Source organism: Heterodontus francisci, chromosome 47 (assembly GCF_036365525.1).
Source record: "Heterodontus francisci isolate sHetFra1 chromosome 47, sHetFra1.hap1, whole genome shotgun sequence".
NCBI lineage: Eukaryota > Metazoa > Chordata > Chondrichthyes > Heterodontiformes > Heterodontidae > Heterodontus > Heterodontus francisci.
Window position 1 is genome coordinate 8401362 of NC_090417.1, and position 12467 is coordinate 8413828.

Genomic DNA, 12467 nt, shown 5'->3' on the forward strand with positions numbered 1-12467 from the left:
AGACAAATGTGGGTCCATTACAGGCAGAGTCAGGAGAATTTAAAATGGGGAATAGAGAAATGGCAGAGAAGCCAAATGATTACTTTGTGTCTGCCTTCAATGAGTAAGATCGAAGAATTTTCCCACAATCAAAGATCCAAGGGACTGGGGAGAATGAGGAATTGAAGGATATTAGTAAGAAGGCTATATTGGAGAAATTAATGGGGCTGAAGGTTGATAAGTCCCCAGGACCTGATGTCCTACATTGCAGAGTGTTGAAAGAGATAGCTATGGAGATGGTGGATGCATTGGTGATCTTCCAAAATTCTACAGGTTCCTGCAGATTGGAAGATAGCAAATGTCACCCCACTATTTAAGAAGGGAGGGAAGAGAGAAAACAGGGAACTGCAGACCTGTTCGCCTTAAATTAGTAGTAAGGAAAATGCTAGAATCTATTCTGAAGGATTTGATAAATGGACACTTGGATAATAATGATCTGATTGGGCATCGTCAACATGGATTTATGAATGGGAAGTCATGTTTGACGAACCTGTTGGAGTTTTTTGAGGATGTTACTCGTAGAATTGATAGAGGCATAGTATGCTTGGATTTTCAGAGGCTTTTGATAAAGTCCCCCACAGGAGGTTAGTTAGCAAAAATTAAAGCACATGGGATAGGATGGGACTGGCATGGATGATGGATTGGTCAACAGGCAGAAAACAGAGCAGGAATAAATGAGTCATTCTCGCGTTGGCAGGCTGTGTCTAGTGGGGTTCCGCAAGGATCAGTATTTGAGGTCCCAGCTGTTCACAATAAATATCAATGATTTGTATGTGGTAACCAAATGTAATATTTCTACGTTCACAGATGACACAAAACTAGGTGGGAATGTGTGTTGTGAGGAAGATGCAAAGTGGCTTCGAGGGGATTTGGACAGACGTAGTGAGTGGGCAAGAACGTGGCAGATGGAATATAATGTGGAAAAATGTGAGGTTATCCATTTTGGTAGGAGGAACAGATATGTAGAGTATTTCTTCAATGTTAAGAGATTAGAAAGTGTAGATGTACAAAGGGACCTCTTCACTAAGGTTCACTAAAGCTTACATGCAGGTCCAGCAAGCAATTAGGAAGGCTAATGGCATGTTAGCCTTTATCGCAAGAGCATTCAAGTACAGGAGTAGTGAAGTATTGCTTCAATTACCTGGAATACTGTGTGTGCTTTTTTATTGCCATAGAGGGAGTGCAATGAAGGTTCACCAGACTTGTTCCTGGGATGGCGGGACTGTCCTATGAAGAGAAATTGGGGCAATTGGGCTTGTATTCTCTTGAGTTTCGAAGAATGAGGTGATCTTATTGAAACGTACCAAATACTTAAAGGGATAGACATGGTTAATGCAGCTTAGATGTTTCCTTTGGTTGGAGAGTCTGAAACCAGAGGACACTATATTTCAAAATAAGGGAGAAGCCACTTAGGACAGAGATGAGGAGAAATTTCTTTACTCAGAGGGCTGTGAATCTTTGGCATTTGCTATCCCAGAGGGCTGTGGAAGCTTAGTCATTGAGTATGTTTAAAGCAGAGATTGACAGATTACTAAACAGCAATGACATAAAGGAATATGGAGATAGTGTGGGAAAAAGGCATTGAAGTGGATGATCAGCCATATCGTATGAAATGGCGGATGGGCTGAATAGCCTCCTCCTCCTATGTAACCAAACCGCTTCTAATTCTTGATTTCGTGAACTTAGATCATCGCTCTCTATTCTGCTAATACCATCATTAATTAACAGAGCCGCCCTTCCACCTTTTTCCTCGGTTCTTGTCCTTCCTAAAGTTTATTTTTCTTCATTCATGGGATGTGGGTATCGCTGGCTAGGCCAGCATTTATTGCCCATCCCTAATTGCCCTCGAGAAGGTGGTGGTGAGCCGCCTTCTTGAACCGCTCCAGTCGTTGGGGTGTGGGTACACTAACAGTGCTGTTAGGAAGGGAGTTCCAGGATTTTTACCCAGTGACCGAGAAGGAACGGCAATATAGTTCCAAGTCAGGATGCTGTGTGGCTTGGGAGGGAACTTGCAGCTGGTGGAGTTCCCATGCATCTGTTGCCCTTGTCCTTCTAGGTGGCAGAGGTCATGTTTGGAAGGTGTTGTCGGAGGAACCTTGGTGAGTTGCTGCAGTGCATCTTGTAGATGGTACACACTACTACCACTGTGTGTCAGTAGTTGAAGGAACTGCATATGCATGGTGTCGAGCTTCTTGAGTGTTGTTGGAGCTGCACCCATCCAGGCGAGTGGAGAGTACTCCATCACACTCCTGACTTATGCCTTGTAGATGGTGGACAGGCTTTGGGGAGTCAGGACGGGAGTTACTCACCGCACAATTCCCAGCCTTTGACCTGCTGTTGTCGCCACAGCATTTATGTGGCTGGTCCAGTTCGGGTTCTGGTTAATGGTATCCCCCAGGATGTTGATAGTGGGGGATTCAGTGATGGTAATCCCATTGAACATCAAGAGGAGGTGGTGAGATTCTCTCCAGTTTAAATGTCATGTACTCTTCAATATTCAGGTCCCAATCTGTCATCCTGCAGCCATGTCTCTGCAATGGCCATCAGATCATACTTATTTATTTCTATTTGCGCTATCAGTTGATCTGTTTTGTTTCGAATGCTACATACATTCAGATACAGAGCCTTTCGTTTTGTCCTTTTTTTATTATTGTTGTAACCTCGAGCCTTATCTGCTGCTTTACTCTTAGATTTGTACTGCCACACTGCCATACATCCAACCCTAAATGCACCAATCCCTACCTTGACAGTCTCTTTTCTTTTGGTCTTAAAATATATTGTGGTAGTTTCCATATCTTTGCACTCTTCCCTTGATGACAAGTGTTAAGTAGTTGAAGGATTTGCAGACTGATTAACACTGACACACTGCAACATGAACACTTCCAAGCTCATAACTATCTATATGCAGGCAATAGGTGATTAGTCCCATATGGCAGGAAGATTTTATGCAATCCCACAACACATATGGCAGGGGTGGGGGAACAGCCACCACCAAATACAAGTGTCCCTGCTGGATGTCGATCGAGAACTCAGCGTTGCACCTCTGATCTCCAGTGACCAGGGCAGTCTGGAGCAGGGTTTGAACTTTGCATTAAAAAAAAAAGCATGAGAAATACGAGCAGGAGTAGGCCATTCAGTCGCTCGTGCATGCTTTGTCATTCAGTAAGATCATGGCTGCTCTGACTGTGACCTCACTCCATTTTCCTGTCTGATGCCTTTGATTCCCTGTAGATCAAGACTATATTCAATGACCCAGCCTCCCCTGTGTTAGGACCGAGGTGGGAGGAATGCACTGTTTATTCTAGTTCCACTCCCACTTCTCCATGGGTCACAACATATTCATAATTTTCCCACTTACAGATACAGCCAATCATGGACTCTCGTTTTATCCCAGAATAAAACACACCAACCAGGTTTCTTTATTAAATGACAGAATTATCAGTTTTATTATAAAACAAGTCATAACCAGTAATGAAGTAAAGCATAAACATACAGATTCAAATATTAAAGTTCCCTTTTTACCTTAGCCCCTCTCTGTCACACACACACACACACACACACACACACACACACGGAAAAATAAAGGGAATCTCATTTTAGAGCTCTTTTACAAAAAAACCCGGCAAAATAACACTTGGGTTAAATACTTGGTCATGCATCAAGAAGAAAGATAAGATATGGAGATGTGTCTATTGTTTTGGTTTGGCATCCCAAATGTTTATAGACAGATGTCACTGGGATCTTCTGGAATAGTTCTTTTCAGGCAACCTTGAAGATCAGTTTGGGTAGGCTTCCAGGAAATGCAGCAACAGAGGTTTCAGATACAGGCCTTTCAGGAGGAATGCAGCTACAGTTTCAGTCTGCTGCTTAAACTTGCTTTTCAGCTCCTGGAGAGATGGAAAACTGTCCAGCTTTTTCCAAACTGCTGGAACAGACTGAGTTGGGGTAGTTTGTTCTTCTTGGCAGTTTTCTCCAACTCCTTTTCAAACCACTGTTCATCCCCCAACTGCAGTTTGTACCAATTCATAATGAAACCAAAAACATTCCAGAAGTCAAGCCTCCAGACCTCCATAAATCTTGACTTGTCACCTCTCTCTAAACATTTCCCCAAGTCAAAAACAACCCCTGCTGGGTAATTATCTGCAGACAGGTGCCTTCCAGTAATTGTTTCTTTTCAAACTCAGTCCAAAAACCTCCTGGTGACCTCCCTTAAAAAAAAACAAGCACAAAGTTCCAGTATCTATGGAATCTTTTCAGTTTTGAAACACTAATCTACAAAATTTACCGATAAAAGGAAGCACACGTAACAACTGCTTCATGAGGAAGAGAATTCCCAAGATTAACAACCCTCGGATGAAATACCTCTCTAATTCCATCTTAAATGGGAGACCCTTTATTCTGAAACTGTGCCCCCTACTTATAGATTCCTCCACAATGGGTAACATTCTCTCCATATCTACCCTGTCAAGCTCCTCAGAATCTTGTATGTTTCAATAAGATCACCTCTCATTCTTCTTAACTCCAATAAGTATAGGCTCAACCTTTCCTCCCAAGACAACCATCTTCATCCCAGGAATAAAACTAGTGAACCTTCTCTGAACTGCTTCCAATGCAATTATATTCCTCCACGAGTAAGGAAACAAAAGTGTATGCAGTACTCTAGGTGTGGTCTCAGCAATGCCATGTAAAGTTGGAGCAAAACTTCCCTATCTTTTATACTCCATCCGCTTTGCAATAAATGTCAACATTCCATTTCTCATCCTAATTACTTGTTGCACCTACATGCTAACTTTTTCTTATTGACATATGAGGATACCCAGATCCCTCTGTACCACAGCATTCTGCAGTATGTCTCCATTTAAATAATACTTTGCTTTTCTATTCTGAATACCAAAGTTGATAACTTCACATTTTCCCAGATGACATTCCATCTGCCAATTTTTTTGCCCGCTCACTTAACCTATCTCTTCGCAGCATCTGTGTCCTCTTCACAACTTGCTTTCCCAGTTAGCTTTATATCGTCCGTAAATGTGGCTACCATACTGTGACGGAAAACCCACATGCCAAATGGAAAATATTAATTTAGTCATATGGAAATCTGCCTGAGACTTTTCAGTTGGATATTATTACAAATAATTTTTAAAAAGCACAACAGAACATCTAAAGATGGCCATACACAATTTGCATATGAGAAGGCAAAGTCCGGCTGGAAGTGGGAGGTGATTACTCAGTCTTGCCAGAACAATAGAGGTGTGCTCTGATTCAGTCAATCACCTAGAATGGTTTTATCAATGTTGGTCATCAAGAGCCATCGACAGCCATTGACTTTGAAAGAGCCAACCCCTCCCACCAACCCCACCAAGTATGTCTGAACAACTTTGAATTTCAAAGATCATTCCAAAAACTTCTGTTTCAAACAGAGGTGGTCACATCATATGACTACCTGTGTGGCTCAGAGTTTGTGAATTGTGCCTCTGAAAGCAGACAGTAACTGAACTCCAAGAGAAAGCACCTCTCTCTTTCTCCCTCTCCAGCAATGTCCCAGGGGAGCATCTGCTACAGCTAAACCTCAAATGTACAGATCTTCAGTCAGCAAAAGAGGATGGATAAAGCCTTTCTCCAACCTTCTGGAACCAGAGAAGCAAGCCCAAATTGTGTATGTGGCCCAGAGTGCACTTCAAGACTTCAATTTCAACTAAGGACACTGGGACTGCACTTCCGTATTTAGATTCCATTTTTATTAATGACTCTACTCCAACCTCCCAACTCTGTTTTTTCCCTTCTCTATCTATTTGTGGGTGTGTGTGCCTCTCGTTATGCATGGATGTGTTGTGTATTTTAGTAATTTTAACCAGTTTAGAGTGATAAGGTTAACAAACTTGCATCTTGCTTGTTTAAACACAGGAAAGCCTGTCTGGTTCATTTGTAATGATATTCGAGGGACAGTGAGTAAGTGCTCACTGAGGAGGTGAGCTAAATGACTGTGTTGAAAGAATAAACCCTGTTGCGGTCAAACCAGAGAAGGGGCGAAAGGGGGGCCTGAGACCCCTTCCTCACCTGGTCGTAACAGTACACTCTGTCCCTTCATGCATGTCATGAATATAGATGATAAATAGTTCAGTCTGATCCTCAGTCATGTGGGAATACTGCCACTTAACCAAAACCTCACCTTTTAAAAGAATGGTGTTGCTATTCTACCAAATGATGACATTTGCTGTGAGTTTATACAGAATGCAAAGATGGCAAGTGGTTCTCATCCTTTGAGCAACAATTATAATTGTGATTCCACACTTTATAACTTACCACCTCAAGCCTCATACTTCAACCTTTTGCTTAATTAGAGGTGCAAATGGTTCGAACCTGTTTTGTCAACAGTGGACGCTCAGAATAACCCCAGAGTCTAAGCTATGAACTTCATTCTGCACCGTACTCTTCAAAACCACTCTGTAGAAAGGACAGTTGTTTGAGCCTTTTCTGTTCTAACTCAGTCCCTTTCATTTATTCTAGGATTCTTCACAGAATAAAACCCTTTGGCGCACTGATTTTCTGGTAGAGTACACTGGAGAAGGTGATGACAAGATAGACCCTGCATGCCCCAATGTAGGACCTGGTGTGGCTGTAAGTATTTTACAATAATACCTTGCACTTATATAGTGTCTTTAATGTTGGAACAAGTCCCAAGGTGCTTCAGAGGCAGAATCCAATAAATATACACATGGCATTTCTCATTAGGAGAGCTGTAGTGTTGATTGTATTATGGAAGGATGTTCGCTATTAAGGTTTTGCTTTCAACTGGCTCATTGATTATATCAGCATGAAAAAACTTTGTTCACTGTGAACAGACAGGAGTTTGTAACAGAATAAAGCATTAGCATTGACTCTCCTGTTGGCACAATGCATAAAAGTCCTATTTGGACAAAGCTGTGCAGTGCAAAAAAACAATCTTGAGGTTTCAACCCCTTTTATTGCTTCAAGAATAATGTAGTTTTTGATCTTTTCCACACTATCAATTGCTTTTCTAAATGTAATTATTTAGCTGGACTCTGACAGTTAATCACACAGTCCTGAACTAAAAGTTGGTATGTTGAATCAAGCAGATTTGCTGCTTATCATTATTCAGTGACTGCTGCAAAGAATGTAGATATCTGATGAGGACAGAAGTGGACTTGACTGTGGTGCCCCACATGTTCAAATAGTCACTCATTGAACTCTCAAGTGCTGGAGGGTAATTCACGTGCCTCAAAAATTGGATCACAGCAAGAGTACAGAAGAGGGAGGAAGGGACTGAAGATCAACAGTTAGAGTTTTACCTATAGTTAAAAATTTGTTTTGAAAGTTTATATAATAAAAGTAATGTTGATTAACAGGCTGCACCACCTGAAGCTTTGTTTGAAAAGTCCTTAAGAAAACAAAACCCTTGGAAATTCAATATTTTCTCTTTTTTTTCTTAGGAATGTTTTCCTGATTGCGTGTGTGAAGATGCTTTCAACAATACCTATGCCTGTGTCCGTACATTATGTAAAAGCAATCTTCAGTATTGTGAATTTGCTGACCGTGAGGTAGGTGCTGTGTCTCAGTCACGTGCTTGTTTCCCTCCAGTCTATGCATGTGCACTTTGTGCAAGCAATGGGTCCCGATATGAACAGCATTTCCTTGTTGAACAGTATTTTGAAATCATTGTCTCATGGTTGCTGTACATGCCATTGACTGAAATTCCAACTTCACAACATGAATTTTATCGGAATTATTTGTTAGTTATTTCTGTGTTCTTGCTATTTTCAGTCCTTTGTGGAAGTTTATAATTTGACCTCTGATCCACACCAACTGATGAATATTGCTAAAACTGTGGACCCCTCATTACTTGTGAAGATGAACCAGCGGCTGATAAAACTGGAGTCCTGTTCCGGCAATGACTGCCGTACGATCAAGAGAGAGGAAGATGGGTAAGTGTTGACATGCAATGATCATATGGAAGGTACATGCCTACACTCTGCATTTTGTTCACTTCTTTTGTTGTTGTTGAGTTTCTATGGAGTCAGCTGTAACTCGGCCATTTTCTCATGGCTCAAAGAAGAGGAGTTGACAATGAGCAGGAGCTCAATTTCAGAGTGAGTGGGCACACCAGCATCATCTGCATACTTAAGCTCGAAAACTGAGGTTGCAGTCATTCCTAGTTTTAGATTGAAGGCAGTGTATTTTGATATGTTTCCCATCTATTCTGTAGATAATCTCCATGCCTGGAGTTGAGGTGTAGCATTGCAATGAGGAAAATGGAGAAGAGGGTTATCACAATGAGCAAGACTTGCTTGACCCTGGCCTTGACTGTAAAAGGGTCTGTGGTGGTTCCATTGATGAGGATCACAGCTTGCATGCCCTTGTTGAGTAGATGGAGGATGGTGACAAACTTCTGAAGGCAGCCAAATTTGAGCAGGATGCGCCATAAGCCTTTGTGGTTGACAGTCCAAGGCTTTTGTGAGGTCAAAAAAGATCATGTGCAGCAGTTGGCATTGTTCCCTATATTTTTTTTGGATTTGAGTCTTTCAGTGACTACTTCGAAAATGAAGGTCCTCTTCCAACCAGCTCCCACAGCATAACACCTCCCCTGACAATCAAGATCAATGGCGAGATCATGGAAAATGTGGACCATTTTCCATATCTTGGGAGCCTCCTCTTGACAAAGGCAGATCTAGACTATGAGGTTGATCCTTGCCTCCAATGTGTGAGCTCAGCCTTCGGCTGACTGAGGAAGAATGTTGAGGATCAGGATCTCAAACCTGAGACTAAGATCATAGTTTACCAGGCAGCAGTGATCCCTGCATTGTTATATGCTTCAGAGACTTGGACAACCTATAGCAGGCAGCATTGGAGAAATACCACCACAGATGCTTCTGCAAGATAATCCAAATACGGTGGCAAGAAAGGCAGTCCAACAGCAGTCTCCTCTCCCAAGCCAACATGCCCAGCAGACTCCCAAAGCAGCTGTTCTACTCAGAACTTGGTCATGGCAGAAGACTTCCAGGAGGACAGTGGAGACACTGCAGGGATGCTTTGAGGACATGTCTAAAGACATCAAACTTGCCCATCGACTCATTAGGATGGTCACAAGCCACGACTCCAGACGAAGAAAGCTCATTCCGGAAGGCATCATACACCTTGAGGGACTATGTTGGAAACATGTGGAAGTCAAGTAATGGCATTTAACCTCTAAACTACTCATCTGCCTGACCCTTCAAACACCACCTTCCCCTCATGGCAGAGTCTGCAGATCATAAATTGGACCTCTCAGCCATCGGCTCAGAGTGGATGCAAGTCATCCTTGATCCCAAGGGATTGCCTAGGAAGCAAGAAATAGTGTTGGTAGCACTCGCGCCTCTTGAGTTAAAAGGTTGTGGGTTCAAATCCTAATCCAGGACTTGAGCTCAAAAATCTCAGCTGACACTCTAGTACAGTACTCAAAGTGCTGTACTATCTGAGGTGCCATTTTTCAGATGAGCCATTAAACCAAGGATCCGTCTGCCCTCTCGGGTCATTGTAAAAGATCCCATGGCATTATTTGAATAAGAGTAGGGGAGTTTCCCCAGTGACCTGATCAATATTTATCTCTCAACCAACATCACAAAAACAGATTACCTGGTCATTATCACATTGCTGTTTGTGGGAGCTTGTTGTTGCAAATTGACTGCCACTTTTCCTACATTACAACAGTGACTACAATTCAAAAGTAACTAATTCACTGTAAAATGATTTTGGACAACCTGTGCTTGTGAAAGGTGCTTTCAATTTTATAATTTCCCTGAAAATCTCGTGAATTTCTGTGGCTTTTTTTTTTTGTTCCCTTCTTCCCACAAAGGTACACTGTTTGCTTGTTGGAATATGATGCAAAAGACACCAGTCAGCTTTCAGTTCCTTGCCACCCCTCACCGCAAAAACTCTGGCATGGAGGTGAATTCTAATATCTCTACTACTGCTCTGACTGGGAATAACTAAACTCATACAGCTTGAGAATGGAAGCTGGACTGTATAAACCCAGTACCATACTGAGGCATTAAGACAATTCAACTAAAATCTGTCCTGAACTTTCAGTACGTTGTATTTGGCCAGTGAATGTATTAAAGATACTTGTAGTGGCCTGTTTAACAATTGCCCAACATCAGTCTCTGCAATTGATGCCTAACTCTCATTTAATCTATGAAGGATTATGAGTCTGTTATACAGTCCTTTTTTTTGGTGGGGTGTTCATTAAATCTCCATCTCTCTCTCTCTCTCTCTCTCTAACTGTGATTATGCTTTCTATATTACAGATTTGATTCCTAGCTGAAGGAATACATTGAAGAGTTCCTCCCTTTTCGTGGACGATCTCTGGCAGATTTCATTTGAACAAACAAAATGTACCAGCCTCCATCCACAAACAAGCCAAGTGTGCAATATCTCAAATTGAGAAGAACATGAAATCAAGCAGAATCCCTTTTTTATTGTTGAAAACTCCATGCAACAAACTCTGCTCCTATGCTCATTTTGAGACTGTCCCGATGCCTTTTTGAGAAAACACAATGCTGTTTTGGGTGATTACTTTAATATGGTTTCACACCCATTAATGGTAGTTACATGTTTGGAAACAGTTTCACCTGGCAATTGGATTGCTTAGCTTTTAAAATATTTTCATTGGTTATGAAGATGATGAGATATTTACTCACCCTATCCACTGCTTGGTTGTGTCATCTTTTTTAGAATTTTTCCCCTTCTGACTGAGAGTAAACTCTTAATAGATAGCTGAGCTGGAATTGTTTTCACTCCATCAGAACTCATTTAAGGGACTTTGCTATATCAAATCAATCAATCGAGGTTGACTTTGGTGCTCGGGGTAACTTTCTTCACAAAAATGCTGCAATGACCTTTTGGATTTAAGGGTTGTGATTGAATTTCTGAGAAGGGCAAACCTACACTCGTGTCTGAAATTGCAAATAACTGAGCCATCCATGTTTTCTGTTTCCTTTCCATAATGAAATATTGGTAGATGAAAAGGGCATGTATGCAAATGTTAGCCTGTCAAATTCTTCACTCGCGCTTGACTTTACCCTGTATTAAGCCACTTCATAAATCATTATCACTCAGGCCTACGAACAATTTCTCTATATGTTGGAAGTATTTTGGAGATGTCCTGCATTTATTTGATGCCAGGAGTATAAAACCTGTGGAAGGGAAACTCCTGTTTGGAGTAATTGTCTGCAAATCCAGGGAACGGAAGTTTATTTTCAAAGATGAATCCTTGAAAGGGCATCAGGATTGCACAATTGCCTCTCCTCTGGGAACTGGTGTTTGTAGCCTGAATTTAAAAGCTTGTTGGATTTCTGTTCAAATAATATCTTTATTGTATTATTATGCTGTTTCTCTAAATTTGGAGAAAGTGACTGATGAGAAATTAAAATTCACATATATGAATTCTGAATTAAAAATGAAGACATGAGTTTGTTTGTTTGCTTGCTTAGAATTAGTTCTGTTGATGAAAGCTGATGGGTTGTGCTGCTATTTTGCCTCAGGCCTGCCTAGTTTTTTTGTTTGCCTATAAGTAAAATAATTTTTTTTTAAATTGCATTTCAAAAGTAATGCTACATCCAGTTGTGAATGGCGGTGGACAATTAAACAACTAACTGGAGGAGGTGGCTCACTAATATCCACATCCTCAATGATAGGGGAGCCCAGATAAGGCGGAAGCATGTGCAACAATCTTCAGCCAGAAGTGCAGAATGGATGATCCATCTCTGCCTCCTCCTGAGGTCCTCAGTATCACAGATGCCTGTCTTCACCCAATCCAATTCACTCTATGTGCTATCAAGACGACTGAAGGCACTGGACACTGCAAAGGCTATGGGCCCTGAATAGTACTGAAGACCTGTGGTCCAGAACTGGCCGCACCCCAAGCCAAGCTGTTCCAGTACAGCTACAACACTGGCATCTACTCGGTAATGCGGATAATTGTCCAGGCATGTCCTGCACACAAAAAGCAGGACAAGTCCAACCTGGCCAATTACCACCCCATCAGTCTGCTCCCGATCATCAGTAAAATGATGGAAGGTGTCATCGATAGCGCTATCAAGCGGCAATTGCTTAGCAATAACCTGCTCAGTGATGCTCCGTTTAGGTTCCGCCAGGGCCAGTCAGCTCCTGACCTCATTACAGCCTTGGTTCAGACATGGACAAAAGAGCTGAACTCCAGAGGTGAGGCGAGAGTGACTGTCCTTTACATCAAGGCAGCATTTTACCGAGTATGGCATCAAGGAGTCCCAGCAAAACTGAAGTCAATGGGAATCCAGGGGGAAAACTCTGTGCTGGTCGGAGTCCTACCTAGCGCAAAGGAAGACGGTTGTGGTTGTTTGAGGACAATCATCTCAGTTCGAGGACATCACTGCAGGAGTTGCTCGGGGTAGTGT

The 12467-nt window shown here is 41.9% G+C and overlaps 1 protein-coding gene across 1 annotated transcript in view; it reads left to right on the forward strand.

Annotated features, from left to right (window-relative positions):
- Nucleotides 1-11496, forward strand: part of gnsb (glucosamine (N-acetyl)-6-sulfatase (Sanfilippo disease IIID), b) — a 45386-nt gene extending 33890 nt beyond the window's left edge. Inside the window, exons 11-14 of the mRNA XM_068022979.1 lie at nucleotides 6547-6657; nucleotides 7491-7598; nucleotides 7822-7982; nucleotides 10341-11496. Coding sequence (XP_067879080.1) covers nucleotides 6547-6657; nucleotides 7491-7598; nucleotides 7822-7982; nucleotides 10341-10353 — 393 coding nt within the window. The 3' untranslated portion in view covers nucleotides 10354-11496. The remainder of the gene's footprint in view (nucleotides 1-6546; nucleotides 6658-7490; nucleotides 7599-7821; nucleotides 7983-10340) is intronic.
- Nucleotides 11497-12467: the final 971 nt, after the last annotated feature.